Source organism: Parambassis ranga, chromosome 9, assembly GCF_900634625.1.
Source record: "Parambassis ranga chromosome 9, fParRan2.1, whole genome shotgun sequence".
Taxonomy (NCBI): Eukaryota; Metazoa; Chordata; class Actinopteri; family Ambassidae; genus Parambassis; species Parambassis ranga.
The window spans coordinates 12,608,063-12,629,778 of NC_041030.1; the positions used below are offsets into that span (position 1 = coordinate 12,608,063).

A 21,716-nucleotide genomic window follows, 5' to 3' on the forward strand; every position below is an offset into this window, starting at 1 on the left:
GGTGAATGTAGCCTATAGCTAGGCACTAGCACTTCAAAGTCAAAGCACTTCTTATTTTCCCTGTTTCTTTTCATCAGGAGCAGGTTGAGTACTGTTATAACCCCATATAACCCTTTCACTGCAAGGCCCTTGTCTTTGTCAGATCTCTCACTTGATGCCAGTTGGGGAGGTTTTATGTCAAGTGCCACAGACACAGGTGCTGCTGTACATACAACTTGGGTGCATACGGTATAGGGGTCAAAGAGGACTTGTGTAGCAAAACGATCTTGGTGATGCCACGTAGTACGAAGTAGTGACTCATTGTCAATTGCTTGTTTATGTGTGACATGTTTTCATGCATTTAACTAAGACAGAATTTAATACGGTGGCTTGTCAGAAACACGGTTCAGTTAACTGAACCCTTAAATGTTGTACAGCAAATTTTAGATTTACAACTATCAATTAGCAATTGATACATCATCACATTTAGTGTCTGCAAAGGCAACATGTAGTTAATTATGCATTATCATAGTGCTTTACATAATCAGTTTGCTTTCATCAAATTAACTGTCTGTGCTCACTGACTGGTGATGATTGTAAGCTTTTGCGTAGTGTAAGCATGCTACCCACTCAACTGTATGCTCACTTCTGTAATTTAGATGGTCATTGACGTTAACCTTCAAAACTCAACAAGTATTCTAAACCTTCAGCGCCCTCAAACACATGCATAATTGCAGACAGGCGTGTATACTTAAGGTGCAAACATATAATTTAGGATTCTGTATTTCAGTCAATACTTAGTTTTTGATCTAACACGTGGGCAGATTGGACTGAACTTCTAACTATTTAACTGCAACGTTGGAGGAAACAGACCGCTGTCATGGTCAGCTTTGTGATGGCCGAGTTTTAGTGTCATGCACCCCATCAAAAACTGAATTAATCCAAAATATCCTGCACTTACCCTTAACAAGATAATTCTTAATGTTCCCAGTAAATGCCAGAGTCTCAATCTGATGGAGACAATGCCTGAAATGCTTTTATGTAAATAGAGTCTTGTACAGTATGAGGTCATGTACTAATCAGTCCCTTCAGGATGTTGCAATGTTTTGTTCGCAATTATTTATGCAAATGTAACCATTCCCAAATTCTGGGAATTCTGCCTGCCTTGGAATTTTAACCAATCACCGCAACTTTTCTGCAAACTTGACCAATCCCTGTTGTTAACCCGTTCTGCTCCAGCTTCCTGACCGTAGTCAGGGAGCACAGAGGAGCCGTGCACAGCTCCAGGACCCAGCTATGTTGCTCGTGGTTTTTGCACGGCATGTGAACTGGAGGGGAGAAATCAGGCGAGACAGGTCACAGCGACACAGGCTGTCACATCCCGGTTGATTGCACGTGCTGTAATGTGCATGTTTAGTGGTATCGTAGATGGCATTAGTGATAGCTGTGTTTTCTTGCCTTCATGCCAATCTGCCTTATTATGAACCATAAATAAGAAGGTAAAATCACTATTTTTAGCAACATTTTTTTGTCACCACAACAAGCATCTAAAAACAGTGCAACTTTCTTTGCACTGTTTTTTAAAAAAGCTGCAGCAAAATCAGGCATTTAGGCCACAACAATAAAAAAAAAATGGTAGCAAAATCCTGGAGGGATTATTTAACCAAGACCATATATTTATCACAATGGAAACACTAGAAAATTGGAAAATCTAAATGTACATATGAGATATTTGCTGCTGTGCTCTAGATTAAGTATATTCATTTTACATTCTTTTAGAAAAACATTTCATCTTATCACATGCAAAAATTCACATGTCTGTGTGGTATTAAAACTCCCTCTTTCAACTATATATAGGATAATGAGTAGCTATAATGTATAGAGTCTTTTTTATCAAGTGTGCATGAAAAACGAGATTGATATGAAGGACTGCTTCTCCTCTGTTACCATCTGTAAAAGAAATCTCATAAAACAACTTTTCATTCAACCTTTTCTTGTGTATTTTCCTTTTATTTTATTCAGCATAGCTAAGAAAGAGTTGACAGTGGAGATTCATATAACTGATGTGTGCAAAATCCTTACAGTTTACTTTTTTATGCACTCTATTGGCTGCAGTTCTACAGACAATGACATACTGTGTTTGATGTTATTGATCATGAAGGGTGAGAGTGAGTGTGCCTTGCTTTTGTGACCATAAAGCAATCATGCGAGTGTCAGAATAGAATTAAAACCATAGAAACGTGCTTGTTGTGTGCTTTTGAAAAGAAGCCTTTGAATGGATCAATAGAGGACCTTTACAGTTGTCATCTGTTCTGACATTCATGGTGAAAATGTCATCAAGTCCTTTTACAAAAACGCAGTTTAATTTGCGCAGTTAAGATTATGATTGGCTGGCAGAGAGAGATGTGCCTCCCGACTGTACTTTGATTCAGACTTAGAGGTGAAGAAGCCCAATCATGGCATATTTAGTGACCATGTCATTTTGTTAGAGGTTGACAGCATTTTGTGTATTGCAAAGGTCATGTACATTAAAAAAAATGTTCAATTGAAAATTTCAGATAAAAAAAATGCTTGGTAAAAGTGGTGAAGAAGATCATGCATGCTTTTTGTTATCTTCTATAGTGTATGTTATTTTTCAGTGAGTTAAGGAGCCATTTGTTTGAAAGAAAATTAAAGTCTCCAGATTTGTCTCAGATGTCTGAATTATGTTAAGTTTGTTTTTCAGTGTAGGGCTGCTCAGAAAGATTTACTGGAAATTTGGACATTGAATGATTTTAAAGTGCTTTTGAAGCAGAACTTTATATTGGAATTTTCTTCTTGTCTGGTCTTTATAGCCAGTAAAGCCAAGAGCACCACATGGTGCAAAGCCTTCCAGTAAACAAATCAATCAAAAGTAAAGGGTGAGTCAAAACACTCCTGGAAATGGTTTTTCATCTTATTTGAGAAGATGGTGGCTGGCTGCTGTTTTTACTAAGTTTGAAATGTCATTGAACCATTAGAGAACCAGGAAAGAGAATGGTTGATACAGTGTGCAGCACTGACTACTCCTGCATGAAGCGGAGAGCAAAGAGGTCTGTAGTGGCAGAACACAAGACATTTGCTGGCTTGTTGTGTTGGATCTGTGCCTGGAGGAAAGAGGATACAGATCCCCTCACAGACATGTGTGCCAGTACCAGGATTTGGAATATGATATGAGCAGCCATGGGCAGCTGGAAGCATGCTGTAACTCTGTCAGTACACATTTGTGTGTAAGAAAGTGTGTGTGCATAATACTCCGACTGACTCATTGAATTGCTTATGAATGCTGGAGAGCTCGATTCTTTCGTTTTCACTAAAAAACAGCAGCATATATGAAGCTGCTGGGGCAGTTTGTGCCAAGTCTAGGATACATTTTATGTATATGTGTGCTGAACATATGCATGCATACTCCTACAATTAACTATATTTAGGTTTCAGATGACAGAATATGCTGCATACCAACACATCATGTGACTTTAAGCATAAACGAATGTGCTTAACAAATTCAACAGGACAATTTTATTTGACCATCATACTGTAAGTCTGAAGCAATAATGACAACCTGCTATCACCTAACAGTGAATGAATGGACCGTCAAGTCCACAATTAAAAAGACTAACCATTCAAACAGCTAAGCCTTCATTTAAACTGCATTTTATGTTTAATTCTGTTATTTTTGTCTAATATTTAAATTTGTGATGATCTGAAACATTTAAAAATTGACAAACATACAAAAAAAGAAAGAAATCACGAAGGGACACTTTTTCACACCACTGTAATCATCCAAAGACATGATGCAAGTGTGTGTGAAGTGGCGCATTATTTTTATATACTTACTGCCAACATGACACATTGGTGTTCTGCAAGTTGCTTGGAAAATGCACTTTTATAGCAGGTTGTAAAAAACTGAAAAATTTTCAATATGGTTGAAAAAGCACCAACCAGCCTTTCAAGTTGTATTTCTGTCCAAATAATTATCAAACCAATCGTACCTCAGATACCATTAAGCCTGTGTTCTCTTAGATAAATGAAACTTGCGGTCTTCCTCCTCAATGGAACACATTTTGCTGCTTAAATTATTCAATCACTGGTTAACTACTCTAACCTTCCCTTTACAGGGATGTCAGCCTCTCTCTGTTGTTACCCCACTATACCCCAACCTCTATCAGTGAGGGAGCAGGCACTTTCTTTCCCATTGAAGTAACTCTGATAGAGTCATGTATCATTATGGAGTCCCCCCCCGGTCTCTCCATAATTCATCCATCTCTTGTTCCCACCCTCCTTTCATTGCCTCTCCCTCTCCTTCCGGCTGATTTGCATTTGTCTGCCTCCTTCTACCAGCCTTCTCTTCTTTACTGGAACATATTGATTGAAAAACTTTTGCTATTTTTATTTCACTTTTCTAAGTTAAGTATGATATTTTATTTTACTCATCTCCCTCACTTGATGCACATTCACCCACCAGAAATCAGGAAATGTTGTCTCTCATGAATAATACACCCCTGTGTTGGGTCAGTGTGATACAAGCAGATGAACACGCTCCTTCTCCCCACCTCAGACCAATCACTGATAAATTCATTCATTTATTCACAAAAAGTCTAATATCTCTATCTAATAGCGGTTATTATTTCATATTCTGACAATGGCAGTATGCACAGGCATGAAAATGCATTCTAAAAAGGCACCCCACATGCTCACACACCTGTGTGCAACAGACACCAAGTGGGAAAATATGACATCTGCTATGTACACTGACAATGAAAACAGAGACACACCGAGTCATTAGCAGTGAACAACAACCAATCCATTTTCCAAATATGATTAAAGCATAGACAAATGGGTCATTAACCTAGCTGACAAAGAGAATATGAAATAGATAGAGAGGCACTGGTGATAGTAGGCTTACATGCTGCAGAATAGCATGCTGTATGGGTGTATTTGTGTCTTTGTTGGAGAGTGCCTGCTGATTGTTCACAATTTAATCTGTTACAAGGCCAGGCCCGCTAAAGCTGCAAAAAATGAAATTAAAATAGAACTAAAAGAAGTGAGGAATGAAAGAAAGAGAAGGACGTAGATCTGTCCTGGTGGAGTAATAGCAGTAAAAGCCTCAGGGCAGTAAACAGAAGAGCTGTGGATTTTCCCAGGGGACACTTTCATCTCCTTGACTTTACAATGGATAGAGCTGGGACACAAAGATATATACGATGTCAGGTGTCTTTGAATGGATTGAGGCTGGATGGAAGGATCGCCAAAGGAAACAAGGATACAAGAAATGAGAAGGAGGATAAACTGTGTGCTACTCTGAGAGCTGAGACAGATGTTAGTGCACTTTATTGTTGATACCACACCTCCTTTAATTTAAGGAACTTGGATCCATAAAAACCTAGATGAAACATTTACTGTATGAAAATAAAAATATTGAGAAAAATCAGTATGCAGGCTCAGTCTTATAGAACCATATGTAACACAGCAGCTTGTTGGCAGTTTGGGGGAGTTAACAGTAGGACTAACATTGGTAATTTTGAAAGTGGAGTTTTGTTGCCTGAACCCTATCATTCAGCCACTGAAAGTGATACAAAAGAGCAACCCAAACCTAACTTAAGAACATAAAAGAGAATGGTCTCACACAGGAACTGAACCTTAGCATGTGAGTGGAGGCTCTATTGCATCCAATCCTCAAGTATTGACTTCTAGTGGCCTTTGTAGCTGCTAGTAAACAGAATGGAAAAATAGTTTGTACCATGGAGACATTTTTTTGTACAGTATCAGCAGAAAAAGCTATATGATACCAACAGCAAGTTTCTCTACTGACTATAAACTATAATATCACATCAGAATGTACATAAAACTGTAAAGGGTATAAAGAAAACAGATAAAGAGTACTCCTTGTTGTAGATAACAATTTGTAGAAAACTGCATAAAGCGATATTGAATCAAAGGATAAAAGGAATATGGAGGAGGCATGGATGGACGGATGCGAGAAAAGACGAGTGCAGAATTTTAAGCAGGGATGAGAAGGCCACTAAGAGAAAAAAAAGGTGCACAAGGCACATTTTAATTGGATTTAACCAACAGTTGAGTTGATATATGGATAGAAGGATAAAAAGATGGATGGAGGGACTGAGAAAAATGAACTAGCCCTCAATGATCTACTGTACATGCACCAATCTCAGATAATGGAGTGAAGGAATTAGTTGAGACTGGATGGGTGGCAAAAGGTGAAGGAAGGAGAGATTAGTAAGAGATGGGGAGGAGACGGTAGGATAGAGAGTAGAGTGTGGATAAAGAGGCATTTATCTGCCATGCTCAACAACACAACAAGAGCTAAAAACTAGGTCAATTATATTGTTCAGTCATGTTGAGTTGTATTGGAGATACAACAGAGGACAATGATGAATGAAGTAAAATAAACAACAACAAAAAAGTAAAATAAGAAGGCAGATAGGAGTAGTGGAACATTGAAATTGTGGGGAAAAAACAAAGAAAGTGAGAGCTGAGGGAGAAAAAGAAGGTGTGATAACAGTAAGTGCAGAAACTGGATAAATGTAGTGGTAAAGGGTACAGAATTGAGTCGCTGTTGGATGGAATGAGCAGAAGAGCACAGATAGAGTTACAGACAAGACAAAAATGAGGCAGAAAGAGAGGATGTATACATCTCCAGGGCACAGAGACTGGAGCTGAGTAGATGATGTTAAATGTGGCAAGATGAGGGGACCAAAGGGGGTCCATTAAATGTTAATGGGAACAGGGTAGGGGGTGGGGAGGCATACTGGGGGCAAGAATAAGAACAGATTGTGTTTGCAAAAAATGATTGGTTTGATATTTTCAGCAACTGGAAGTGCCAGGAGTCTGAGAACCTACAGTGATAAATTTCTAGAGGAACAACGTTGAAAAGGGCATGTTATCTTTTACTCATTCTACCTCCCTGGCCGCATTAATTCAAGTGCTAATTCCCTCAAGGAGTGTATATCAGCAAGCCAACGGTCCACAGGCAGACACGCAGGCACATGCACACAGAGGCATTTATAGAGCAGAGCATATTTTCAGCCTGCCAGCGCTGTGAGTAAGCATCTCTCTCTGCCACTCAGTGCTTAGCCGAGTATGGCACAATGCATGGCAGCAGTTTGGAGCTGTGGATGTGGAACAATACATGAAACAATACGCAGACACAAGTAGGTCATCCTCACACACACAGTACTAGACAAAGAGATGCACTCCTGGCTATGACAGTGTTGTGGGAGCTACTGTAGTAGGACTTCTGTCTCTCTCTTTGGATCTCTGATGAAACCAAACACTTGATTATAATTACACACTCATCTTACAGCCAGTAGACACTCTTAGCCTTTTCATTCAAGGAAACACACTTACACTGAGTGAATTAAGTTGTTCCTGTCAACAAGTTAGAATATAGTATCCATATTTAATTTAAACGACGGGTTAGGTAGGTAGTGTTGGTAGACTTATAGGTTTCCTAGTAAAACACACATTACTATGTGTTGATATAGCTCTCCTCCCAGGTGTTTTCGTCCTCTTTAGCATGACACATTTATCAATATTAGGTTTTTTTATGTATTAACCTTAATTTGTATCAGATTTTATTTTTACTACCTTTCTCAACATCAGACCAGTAAATATGACAAGCTTAGTGTGTGTTATTTGATTTTAAAGTTTCCCAAAGATGTTCAACTTTTACTTGAGAAATGTTCTAAAGCTTTGGACATACTGGTGCTCTTTTATTGGTTTTCTTCAGGTATTGATTTCCTTGCATTCCTATCCCTCTCTCTCTCTCTTTCCTCTCTTCCCATGCTCAGTCACCGGGCCACAGAAGCTAGAGGTCTGTGTCTCGCTGTGATAAAGCGTGTGTGGTGTGTGTCACTGTGCGGTGGGAGGAGAGCTGCTTGGAGAGACATAGATAGAGAGAAGAATCGGTCACACCTGGTTGCAGGTGAAGTGCTTGCAGTCCATTTATTCTGACAGGCCGACAAGCAGGAGAGAGAGCTCAATGACATGCTCTGCTGCAAACAGCATATGTACAATACACACTGACATACAAAGCATGCATCAAAACGTCAGCACTTAAACAATGTGATGTTCAGTATACACAAAAGTCACAAGGTGCCATTTATCTAATTTCGCAAGTTAAGGCTTTAGTAGGTGTTTCTGGCCTGACAACATCACTCAAGCATTTCAGAAAACATGCAAACTTTGGTGAAAAGATTACCACAAACGTATTAACATCCCAGTAAAATAAATAACCACCAAGCAGATAAATTAACAAAGTAGATGAGTCCTGTAGTAATCCCTGTGGGCTCCCACATGTGTCCACCTCTATTTGAAAGACCGACATTAGCATCCTTCAAATAAACACCTCTGCATGACTGCTTGACAGGCCTCCGCTGCTTTAGCGAGATTGATTCCGGAATGATTTATCATGCGTCAGTATACTGCCCACATAGGCAAGGAGTGTATATGTGTGCGTGGGTTGCCGGTGATGATGGTGGCGGTGTGTGAGTGTGGTTTAGTGGGTGGTTATGGTCTGTGATGATAGGTCAAAGATTCCAAATGCCTACACTTTTGTTTGCACTCCTACACACCTGTCTCTCACTCTCTTTGAAAACCAAACCTGTTTTTTTTTTCTGCACAAATTGCAGTTATTGTACGCAGCAGCTATTTTTCAAATGTTTCCATTGGTACAGCTTAAATTTATACTCAGGCAGGACTTTTTCTATAGCCTTTTCATAGGGAAAGTGTGTTTCTTTTACTGTCAAACTCTTCAAAGTCATGCATATTCCTCCACCAGCACCTCATGCTCCTCATGTTTTTACTCCCATTAAACTGTTGCCTACATCAGAGTGATGTGAAGTTGGGCTAGGTTAACGAAAACTGGCCCTTTAAGTCATTAACAAAGAGTATTAATGAGCCTAGTGCTTAGAAGCCCCCCACAGACTTAAGAGTGTGTGATGTAGAGGGGATGAGGGCAGTAATTCTCCAAAGTGCCCTAATAAGTAGCGGATTAGCAAAGCCTTCCATTAGCCAAAAGCCTTGATGATGCTAAGCTAATACGCTATAGCTAGACTAGAGCAATGCGGGTTAAAGCATTAGTTAGCATGACCGCTGTACTACAGATGTGGAGTCCAGTTAATGTCACTTTTAAAATGTGACTGCCTTATTATGTCAAACATTCAGAGAAACACACAGGCTTAAACACATTCTTCACACATACACAGGTAAATATTCCTTTAAACTCCCCTAGGCATACAAATATTAGAGTCTTGGTAGACAGACAAAGAAATCCTAGGCTCATTGATTTTAAGATTAATGACCATGACTAAGCAGTGTGCTGAGATTTAGTAAAGTTTAATCATATATTGTTACACTTAAATTCATTCCTCCAGAGATGGACTTATACAGTGGGCAGCTTAAGCTTATGCTCATTAATCATCTACATCAATACATAAAGAAATGGATGTATGAATGAACCCTTTAGCTAATGGTAAAAGAGGAAAAATTATTCTTTGAAATTTTTAAAATTATGAATAACAGCACAGTTTTGTGTTCATAAAGGTTCCAAGTTAGATCATGAGCGTTATTATATCTGTATATATTTTTAAAGAGTGGCTTAAACATAACATGCCCCAATGAAATCAATCATGCTTGAGCAAACTTGTATTAATTAGACAAATGTTAATTAAACAACAAAAGAAAGCAGACACCATGTTGCGCGTCATTAATACGCAGACAAACACAAGGATTTGTCACCATTTCAAAATCCATTCTCACATAACACTTTGAAATCCAACTCATTTAGTTGTTTTTTATGCAAACCAGCTGACACTGTAGCCATTGTCATTTTCTATAGTTCTCATGTTTTCTGCCTCTCTTTCCCACACACACACACATATAAACACACATAATGTTTTATTCTGCTTTTCTCAGCACCATGAATCTGTCTCCTCAAGCTTTTCTTTCTTCAAAACTTTTTTTTCTTCTTTTCTCTGTCTTTCTTTGGCTTTATTTCTGCAGTGTCAACAGATTAGTCCCTGTGGCATTATACAGGCTGACTGTGTGTGTTATGCATTGCGTCTTTTGCCACTGTACGATGCCTTTCTACCATTTATTTGCATGTTTGTGTTTCTATAGTATCTTAGAGCATTTCTAACACTTTTTTATCCTACCCAGTGACTGTGTGACAGGGGTTTTTAGTGAAATAAACACTTCACAACACTGAAGGATGCAGTGAGGAGTGATAGAGGAACAGGAGTGAGAGATGAAATAAGGATCATGATAGATGAGGGATGGGAAAATGGGGGCAAGGACATAAGGGCATAATGTGGGTGGCCATGTGGGTAAAAGCTGTGAACTGTTGGAAGCAAAGGAAAAAAATTGTAATAAACAGGTGATGAATCAACAGCTAGCTGGAGTGGGAGAACAGAGGAGTGGTGGATGTTTGTGATGCCATGAGGGTAAACAAGAGATGAGGCAGACTATGGCTGGTGAGTAAAGATGGTGGAGTGGGGTAGATTTTAAAGGAGGGATGTTAGGAAAGAAAGTGGAAGAGGAAGACAGATGACTCCTCACTGAGGACATTGTATAGTCTTCTGTGGTGCTGTAAGGCAACTAAAATGAAAATCACTGCAAGACTGTGGCTGTGAAATGATTGGGGCTGAAAGGTAAGCACTCAGAGGCGCTGTTTTAGACAAGAAGGGAGATAACAGGGGAGTTCGTTGAAAGGGTAGGAGGCAGAGGTGTTTTTGATAGCACTACAGGCCTAGGAGGAAGGGAAGGGGAGGGAAATGAGCACACAGTGTCTCAGAGGTGAGGAACATTTAGGCAGCAGACTGTTAGATTGCTGCAAATTTAAATACATACACATGTAGTAGCTTTATTGTTGATGTTGCTTTGAAGGCAATCAATAATGTGGACATTGACTTAATGACTTAATTTCAATTCTAAATGTGCTGTCAGTGCATGATTGCTTTTGTCTCTGAGGAAAATTGGAAATGGGAGTTACAGGATGGATCGTGACGTTCTGCACCAAGTCTTTTGATGATGCAGTATTTTGTATTGTTATCTATTCTTGAGTTTTATAGGAGCGTGACACATATCATCTCTTCTCATGTCTATGTCTCCATTCAAAGAAAGACAGTGGTAGCTCAGTCTCTTCTTGTATTTACAGGGTATAAAAAGGGACTGCCCTTTGTGGAATTTTACAGTTAAAAGCTTAAGCTAAATCCTTCCAGTAAAATTCTCAGATATTGAGGAAAAACATGTGTGATTATTTTTTTCAGCAGCTTATATTGCATCATGAATTATCATAAATATATATTATAGATAGATAGAAATCATAGTTTTGTTGTACAAATACAAACCCAACAGTTTTTTCCTTCTACATTTGAAGGTTCAACACTCTATATATCAGACAATATCTGCTTATGCCGCTGTTGCATTTTATACCTTGTTCCTATCTGTTAGTTAAGACAGAACATGTTTTGTTTTGTTGTTTTGAACCAAGCAAAACAGCATCCTCTCTCAGTTTCAGCTGCAGTGTGATGACTTAGGAATTAGTAATTATTTGCCTTTGGTAAACTTTATTTTACCACAAATAATTACTAGAATCACACTAGAATCACAAATCAACTTGGTATTTCCCAAACTGTAGCAGATATTTTCTGTACCTGTGATTTATTGGTTTAAAATTGTCAGTCGAAACAATATATTCTATGCCTTGTAAATAACATATTCTTTCTGCCTTCCCTTCTCCTCCTCCTCTGTCTGTTGCCTCCTTTCATTCTCTCCAGCTTGTGAGCTGATGAACCGTGGTATCCTGGCTTTGGTCAGTTCAATTGGCTGCATGTCGGCCGGCAGTCTTCAAACTCTGGCCGATGCCATGCACATCCCCCACCTCTTTATCCAGCGTTCCACGGCGGGAACACCCCGTTCCGCCTGCCCGCCCACCAGTCGCATCCCTGGAACAGATGACTACACCCTAATGGTCCGCCCACCTGTCTATCTCAATGAGGTCATCATGCAAGTGGTGTCAGAGTATAGCTGGCAAAAGTTCATCCTTTTCTACGACTCTGATTTTGGTAAGGAAATCTATCTATCTATCTATGAAAATGGTCCGACACCTCATTATCAGTTTCTCAGCATCATAGGACATGACCTAATGGATGTATGGTCACAAACATATTTCTCTCCATCTGCCAAATAACACAGGCAGAGATGTGAAACAGTCTAACGTGTTTATGTCAGTGCATCAGTTTTCCTCCTCGTGTGTATGCTATCCCATTTTACCTTCCTTCTCTGTCTCTCTTGCTGTCTCTTTCCAGTCCATTAGCTCTAATATTAGAGTAGAAACATCCCATGTCCCTTTTTCTGAAGTGCCACTAGTGCCAGTCTGTTTCATCAGTCTCTTAGCTCCATTCCACATAACTATAATGTTGATTAAAGTGTGTGTGTGTGTGTGTGCGGTGGTGAAGGTGTATTCGTACCACACATGATTTGTCGGTGTTTTCATCCCATGTTCTTTCTAATCCCAGCTCTTAATCTCATCACAGCTGTCCCTCTTTGGATGTAGTGCCACAGATATAGTGCACTCATAGCCTGTCAGTGTATATTCTCATAATGTCAACAGCATGTACTTGTCTGTTTTGCACTTGACATCACTAGATTGACTGGCTTTCACTTTAGGCAATTCCCTTTCTTTCTCAGGGTCCTGTTCCACACTCTTTGTTCTAGCACTTTTATTTGTAAAGGTAATTTAACTCTGAGTCATACAGGGGAGAATGCTGCAGGGGCAGTGTGCCTAATGGACTAAAAACATGTTGCATTTTGGATCTCACTCAATGACTGATGGCGACTCAGGTATTTTGGTAGCTAATGGAAAGAAAAAAAAAAAAACACCATGACATCACTCATGCGGGCAGTAGACAGATGTATAGCACACCTAAAAAGTTTCAGCCCATAGAAAACAGTGTTATAGTATTTTGCCTAAGGCAATTCACCATCAATTTACTCTTCATAGTCATAATGGAACTCTATTTCGCTCATTGCAGTCAATTAACACAATTAATGTGTTGTATGCATTGATCTCCAATGGGATCTCTGCAGTGGAATTGTTTTGCAATGCATTCTCTTGGCTGAACCTCAGTCTTTCAAGGCATTACGGCATTTTATCAGCATATTCAGTACAATATGTCATATGAAAGTATGTTCTTACTAGGGAGCTCTACAAAGCAGTTTATATTGGGTGAATATCGACCAGCAGCTTATATGGCCCTTCTGGAAGTGCTGGTCCCACTTCTCAGATCATTGTAGTAAATGCATGATTAAATCTGTCCAGAGCACTTGGAAGGAGAATTTTCTTATCCAATCTGTAAATTAACTTCTATATAGTAACCCAGTTAAAGTGAGCTCAGAACTACCTCAGTCTGATTCACAGCAATGTGTCACGAACTGTTCGAACCCATATGTTGTTATAACACTGATTGCTTAAATACACTATATAGCATAAATGCTGGACTGAAAATACTGAAACCTAAAGCAGCTGATGTAGCCAAACGTTAGTCTTTCCTTTGCACAACATTCACTACTGTAAAGCTTCCATTACCCACATAAAGTCACATGCATTTTATAAACAGATATATATGCCCCTGGTTTTACTCTAACCTTACCAAAATCAAGACTGAAAGCCAACTGAACTCGTTCACTCAACCTTTTTAAAATCCAATACGTGTCCCCAAATGTGAGGTGGTTCACACAGATATTTGTACAAAAAAGCACACACACACACACACACACACGCATGCATGCATACATGTCTGTTCCCCACTTAAATCCTTATATCCCTTCTGTGCTCTGTGACCACTGATTCATCACATGGATCCTCTGGGTTTTGGCGGTGCTGTTCTCTCAGCCACAGAAGGCTCTTTACAGATATCGCCATTGTTCCCTAATGGCCTCACCCCCTGTTCAAGGAGAGACGGGAGAGGCAAGTGCACGAGAGAAAGAGAGTGAGAGAGCAAGATAGACTGAGAGAGAAAGAGAGAGAGACAGAGATGGCCTTTTAACATGATAGCAACATTCCCAAAAGGCCTTGCCTCTGTACAAGGAGAGTTCTTTAGAGAACAGACAGTCGAGTGTGTCCTCTCAAATGAAGCTACGGCGCAACTGTCCCAATCCCTATTTTCAGCTCTACTGGTGCGTTCCGGACACCAAGAACACATGTTTTCTCTCTATCATCTCTCTTTCTCTCTCCGGTCCTCTTACAGTTTATCTCTTTCCCTTTCCCTCAATTTTTCCTCTGTTTTCCTTTAACTACTTCCTTTACTACTTTACTTCAGTCTTTCCACATTTATGCCTGATATTCTCACTGCCAAGTTGGACATACTGTATGTTTATAACATGAGTGACAATTGCTGCTACCTGCTCAGTGACCTTGCCTATAATCCAGTCTGAACAACAGCAACACTGGCCTCATTGAACAAATATGGGAAGTACCACTTAGTGGTAATAACACTGTTGACATTAAGATGATTTGTTGTATTTTGCTTTTAGCCAATGACAAGAGACGCCTAAGGCACAATAGTAAAAAGGTTATAGCTGAATGAAAGAGCAGTTTTAAAAGTGTGACGCTTGTAAGGTTGCCAGTTTTTTATTAGGAGAAATCAGTGAAAGTGCCGATAGTTTGGGCAAATATGCTTGTTTATTGAAAGTGACAGTCTGTACAAATATAAACATTTCATGAAAAGGATTGCCCATACAGTAATAGTGATGTGTTCCTGTTTTTTAGTGTTCCCAAGTCAGTTACTGTAAATGCACCTAGTGACAAAGACTACTGTATATGGCTGTAGTGATCACATCCTCACACATAAAAGCCAAAGTGGGTTGACTGTTTAGGTTAAATTTGCCTGCAATGTTAAAACTAAAAAAATCCAGCCATCTAACTTTGGGCCCTAGTCTGTTTTCACTCAACACCTTAGGCTTAGGTATTGAAACTACTGGGTTAGTGTTTGTGAAAGACCTTAAACTGACCCTTAATTATAATTAATTAATAGTGACAAACTTATAAATTATAAATTATATTACTATAATACTACATAGGTTGTTTTAAATCATATTTGGTGTCACCACCACTCAGAATATCATTAGACTGAAGATTATATGGATAAAGTATATTGTCGCTTGTAGTTCAAATTCTAACCCATGTCTACTGTCATTAAATGCAGTTCTATCCCCTTGAACGGTCTGCCTAATGAAGCATCTTAATAGTTTTAAAACAGAACCTCCTTCCTTGAATTCCTCCCTTGTATCTCAAAACTCCCATTCACCAATTTTCTCATTACTCAGTAATGGGCCAGAGGAAAACAATGTAAAACTCCTCTCACGCCATTCTTTTCTTCTATTTCACACAGTAAAAGGTGTAAAAATGTTAAGATGTTTACACGTAGTACAAACAACAGTGTTTGCCACTTTGTGTCGACTAATGTTAGGGTGAAGACAGTCAGCTCACCTCATTGCATCAGCCCCTTTGTAGCAGTGGACGATGAAAAAAATACTTGACAGGGATGATAAGGGAGAAAGCAATAATAAGCATATAACACACAGCAGATGGAGGGACAGTTGGGAAACAAACTTGGTTATACCACAGTTATGGTATATACAGACCTTGTCCTTTGCTTAGATGTGTAGGAAAGGGTCACCATGTGAACTCTAACCTTCACCCACATCACTGAGCCTCCAATTAACCAGTTCTCCATCATTGAACCACATTTGGTCAGTATACATAACGAAGACCCAAGTTGTCCCACTAGATGCTGTTGAAATAGGATGATCATTTTCTCTCTCCACCTGTCAGTTCTTTTAGTGGTTCATCTGTGTGTATTTCAAATCCAATAGATGCAACCAAGGCTGGCTACATACTAACTAGATGATGAAAATTGATTTTTAAAACATCAGTCTTACGGACAGTTTGACTCATTTTGAATTTTTTAGACAGCAGGACCACACACCTGCTGTTTGCAACAATTCCAGAGTGGTGATTCCACAGATATCATGTCCTTCATGAGATATTAGTAATAGCTTAATGTAGCCAGCCAAATAAGGGAGGATGAAGATGAGAGAGAGGATAGATGCATAACCGAATACATCTTTAAAAGTGTTGAAGCATAGACATGCTGGGGAAAGAATAGAGTGGCATGTAGGAGGTAAATGGAATCAGTGAAAAACACATAAAAGCTACACCAAAAAGAGAGACATGGGGAAGTTTACAATGAAGGGAAAAATTGGTGAAGGCAGGCAAACCGGCACAATCATAAGTCAAACAGTGAAGATTTACAAGCCTTATACAGGGAGGTCATGTTTTACTATAAACAGTTTTACTCCGGTGGAGACAGACAGAGGGCGAGGCAGAAAAAGATGTGTGAATGTACTGTATGAAGAAAAACTCAAACACTAAAGCAAAGAGGGGATGAGGCAGATATTTGAAGGCATAGCAGATTTGGAGGGGCGGAATAAAAAGTAGCCAGGTAAAGAAGGACTACAACGAAAAAAAAAATGTTATAAAACCTTTTACAGAAGTCTGTGACCCAGAAGTAGTAGTTTATATGCATGGAGGTCATTAGAGGGGAACTGTCGTTAGCAATAAAAAGTTGTGCGCGAGAGTGGCAGACTTAAAGAGAAGAGGAGAGGATCTAACGGCATTTAAAATATGGAGGTAAGACAGATGGCGTCAAAGGCTTTTTATACGATAAATGAAAGCTTTTTTTTCTAGGTATTCAAACAGGTGAAACTCAAGTTTGTGTTTTTTTGCAGACTGTAGAGTTTGACTTTCAGAGTAAAAGAGGGGAATAAAAAATGAAAAACCCTAGTGTGCGTCCAAAATATCAATAAATACATTTATTTATTTACATTCAGCTGGGGATTTCACACTTTAATGAGGTAGACAGTATAACAGTCTGTTGTCCCTAAGTAGAAACAAAATAAGAAAACAGTACACCAACTGCAGGTTAGGGCGCTTGTGTTTGATAATCATCAGATAGTATGAGGAGTTTAGATAATGTCAGGGCACGGGAGGGTCAAGATCAAAACGAGCTCATGAAAAATAAAGGGAAGGGAGCTTAGGGAAGAGGGGAAGACGAGAAATGTTGCAGTATGTGAAAGTCAGAGTAGAGGGTGTGTGAGGTTTAAAAGCCAAAGACGGGGGAGGGTGATGCACACCTAAAAGGTTCCGAGCCTTTTATAGAGTGTTGGTTTTTTACAAGTGTTGGTTAAGCTCTCTGTGGGGACTCTGGGAATGTGAAGCCTGAGGCTTTCAGGTAAAGAGAATGAAAGGAAGCAAGAGCAGGAGGAAAATAAAGCAAAAGGGTTGTGGATGGAGATCAGCATTTCTATCTGAAATCCGGATTTTTGGTGCAATAGACAGTCAACTAGGTCCAGTGATGCTTTTGGCATTTATTTCCCGCATGGAGGTAAACTTCCCAACTTCAGGTTCAGATCCCCAGAGCTGCATTTTTCAACATTTCAACCGCAACTTCAGCAAAGAAATGAGTTCTTCAGACTCATGCTCACGAGGAACTGACCTGCATTCCATTTTGAGGTTTGAGAACCACAGGTTGCGAGTTACACAAGAGTAAAAATGCCTGGGGCAGGAATAAGGATAGCTAGAAGAAACGGCCAAAGGGAACGACAAAGCAAAGAGGATGTTGACCTAAGAGCAGATACCATACTTAGATAGAGATACCACAAGAGGCAGCTAAAAAAAAGCAGTTTGTTTTACTAAAGGAATCTCTATATGGATAAAAATATGCTGAATCTTCCATAAAAATATTTTAAATAGGCCATTACTTAACATTTGTCAACATTGTTGCATCCTTTACCACATTTTAGCTTGAAATGCCAGTGTCAACAGTGTCTTCATCTATAGGAATTGTATTGCTCACAGGTCTTGAACCAGTTTGTCATAAGTAAAACCTCTGTTAGATATGGAGACGCAAAGCAACACTTACCTTATATAGCTTCAGCTTCCCTTTCGTCCGAGCAAGCTAATTTATGTCAGCGTGGGTTCTGTGGCTGCAAGATACTTACATTATGATATGGACAATGAGCAATCAAGTGACACTCCTGGCTGGTGATCAAGCGCTAATTATAGGGAAAAGCCTGGTGGCACAGTCAAGCTGTTTGAATGGATGGATGGACCTGCACAGTATCCATTAAGATTGACATATTAAACATGACTAGCTATCAGATGATACACCATTATAACTGTAGCTGTAGCTGCGGTGTTTGAGACTTGCGGCTCAAACACCGCAGATGGAAAAGTCAGACACAAGCTTAAAGTGCACACTCCAAAGTCTTGTATTTTCGTTATTATTTGAAGGTTTGGAGAATTTGCAAGTCAGAGGGAGTGAAGAAGGGAGAACATGGGATCAGGGAGGCTCTGACAGTCAGTCAGTGAGCTGCACAGACTGAATCTCATTTGCAGATGTTTGATGTTTTTCCCCCTTTCTCCACGCTCAGGGGAACATCATCAGATGTGTTAACACATTTGGACTGTTGGTCCATTTCATTTATTCATAGTGCAAAGTTCATATCAATGTTTTTTAGTCCTTTGGTACCCTTCCACGGAGGGGCATCGTTAGTGCTGACACAACCAACTGCTTCATTAAGGTACCTCATTATTTATATTCTTCTGCAACAGCTGTGGCCGTGTAGTCCATCCAATTCTCATGAATGTGATATCTCAGGAACGCCTCGAGGGAATTTCTTCTGATTTGGCACAAATATCTTCTCTAACCCAAAGATGAACAGAATACATTTTGATGGTCAGAGGTCACAGTGACCACATGTTTGTCCCATTCTTGTGAATATATTAACACACCTTGAGGGAATTTCTCATATTTGCTACAAATCTCTGCTCGGACTCAAAGATGGAGTGATTAGATTGTAGTGGTCAAGGGTCAAGATCGCACACAACAGTCAGGAATGAATATTGCTGATTGTGATGCAGGCCATTTAATCTATCCCTTCTCTGTTTCTCTGGTGGTCCATTACAATAATAGGCATTTATCCCAATAATTATACAGCAGTTAAGTGATAATTGTACTTTCTATATTCTACAAATCTACATTGTTTTCACATTATATCACCAGATGGCCCATTTTTTATTTGTTTTTGAAATATTTCTATGAATAATCATTGTAATTACTAATTACTATTCCTGTGTAAATGTATAATTTTGTTTTAGAAAACAAAAATACAAAAACCATCCCTCTGTGCTCCTAAACAGTTGAAAGATTTATTTAAAATCACTGCCAAAGTTAAAAGCAAGCAGTGCCTGTAGGAGTGCCTTTTAGGATGAAAACACTCCTGTGCGGAAACAACTGACATTACACATGACACAGAATTTGCCATTTAGAGTAGAATAACAGCTTGGAAAATGAGATTTGGCCTGAGAGAACATAAAGCAAACTAAGGGAGGTTTCAGATGAAAAGCCAAGGGAGGAGAGCAGGATGAGAGGAAAGCAAGCAGGGAAGAAAAGAGTGGTGGTTTCTGAACACAGACAGAGTGCCACTGAGCTGGTCTTACATGCAGGTGAAATCCCTGCATGCTGTCGGCTGCTACACTACATTAACTTTAGCTTTCACTTAGAGCCAGGGCCTTGGAGAATGGATGGGGCAGAGGGGGAAGAAGGGAAGCCTAACAAATGGGGAAAAAGGATGCACACACAACCTTATCCAAAACAAGACTTTAGGTTGTTTTGTAAGGAATTATGGAAACAATTCCAACATGATTCATGTTGCACGGTGCTCAAAGAACACTTTTCCTCTATTTTACTAATGGTCATATAGGGTAACACTTTAAATGTTTCAAACACAATCCTATGTTCTACATTAATGTGGATTACAAAAACATAACTTGGTTCAATTTGTTGTGAAGTTGTGAAGGTGACTTTAAGCAAAGCACAAGACCTGAATTGACATAAGAGTATATTTTTTCAAATGTTTTCAGAATCTTGCAAAAACCACTTAGGTGACAGTTGATAACATGGCAGCAGTTGTCTATCAGGTGAGGACGCCTGGGACAGCTCTGTATGTCTTTGCATAGAAGACTGAGGAGGAGTGGTTGAGTAAGGTGACTGTGCTTGGGGGGAGAAAAAGCTGTTGAGGTGATGGGTGATCATGGTGTTAATGGACCGGTACTGTCTCCCAGAGGAATGTTTCTCAAACAGATGGTTGCCTGGGTGGGCAAGGTCGGTGGCAATTTTGCTTGACTTTTTTTCATCCGCAATCATGTCCTGAAGCTCCTTGGCGGAAAGTAGCTGACAGTCAATGATCCGCTCGGCAGCGAGGAGGTACATGCTCAGTCCCTGTCCTTTGAACAGCAGAAGGCGAGAACTCAACCCAGCATTGATGTCAGGAATGAGGATGCTTTGGATTATAAATGTGTAAAATTGAACCAGGAAATAAGTACATTTGAAAGTCAGCAGCTGTTGTTGTTGTTTTTTTTTTTTAAAATTCTACTTATGGTGTTCATGTTTAGCTATGTTACAAAATAAACAATGCTAGTTTATAGATTAATCATCGTGGCTTGCACATGTAGTCAGTTTGTAAATGTATGTACTGAGACAGTTGCCTTTGTTCTTCATGAAGCTCTCAGAGTGAAGCACGGCGAATGACTCAGAACCTGTACTATAAGCTAGTGTGGAGAATGGATTGACGATGGCAAATAAAGACAGACTGACCCCCCAGGCAGGCAGCAAGAATGGCTGATAGGCAGATGAACAGGTACAATACAACAGAGAGGCATACAATGCAGCCACTATAATGGGTAAAGTTAACAAAACATGTTATTGAAAATTGGACTGCAAAGAATAAAATGTGTAATGACAATAAACATGCTAATTTTGTTACATTTTTATTTTCTTTTTTCTATGTGGACAATAGCCGATAGACATAAGCCAGGTTGTGTAAAATGTTTATGAAGTTTGGTGCCAGTGATTATAAATGACAGGAATTGTACCATGATGAAAAATGATAATTGCGCTAGGCTTAGTTAGTAATAGTGCCTGTACGTTTTCGGCCCTTCGGCGGGCCCATCGGGTTAAACAGGTTAAGTAAACAGAGACTACACTTATATCACAGGTTATCTTAACACCTGTTTTTTTCCCACCTGATTCATGGTATATAGCTGGTTGAGAGCCAGTGATTATGATTGTGCTGCCAACATAGTCGACAGTAGTCACTACAAATGATTATTTCTGCTAATTAATAATAGTAATTAGATGTTAATGGGTGGATAAGTCTGTGCTCCTGGGCAGATTATAGATGTGTTGTTTGGTCATTACAGATACAATATCCCTGTCTGTGTTTGCTCATTTATCTTTTCACACAAACACACAAAGAAATACACTAACAGTGCCACAGTTAGCTGACAAACTAAAGACACACTGTTTTAGTTATAAAATAATTTAATAATGCTAAAAAACACAGGCTCAGTGTTGTGTTACAGCAGCAGCACATCTGCACATGTATGCACTGACAAACACAGGGAGCTGTTCCAATTATAAACAGAGTGGGTGCCCAGCTGCTGTCTTCTGGAGTTCAGCATCTGCATTTGTGTATTGCATATCAACGTTGCTGTGCCCCCTGTGTGTATGTTTGGTTGTGAGGTGAATGCTGATTCTGACATTTGGGAAAAGATATGTAAAAAGTTGAAGGAG

General features: G+C 39.4%; 1 protein-coding gene across 1 annotated transcript in view; it reads left to right on the forward strand.

The window, feature by feature from the left end:
• Positions 1 to 21,716, forward strand: part of grid2 (glutamate receptor, ionotropic, delta 2) — a 410,745-nt gene that overhangs the window by 215,802 nt on the left and 173,227 nt on the right. Inside the window, exon 3 of the mRNA XM_028414582.1 lies at positions 11,796 to 12,083. Coding sequence (XP_028270383.1) covers positions 11,796 to 12,083 — 288 coding nt within the window. The remainder of the gene's footprint in view (positions 1 to 11,795; positions 12,084 to 21,716) is intronic.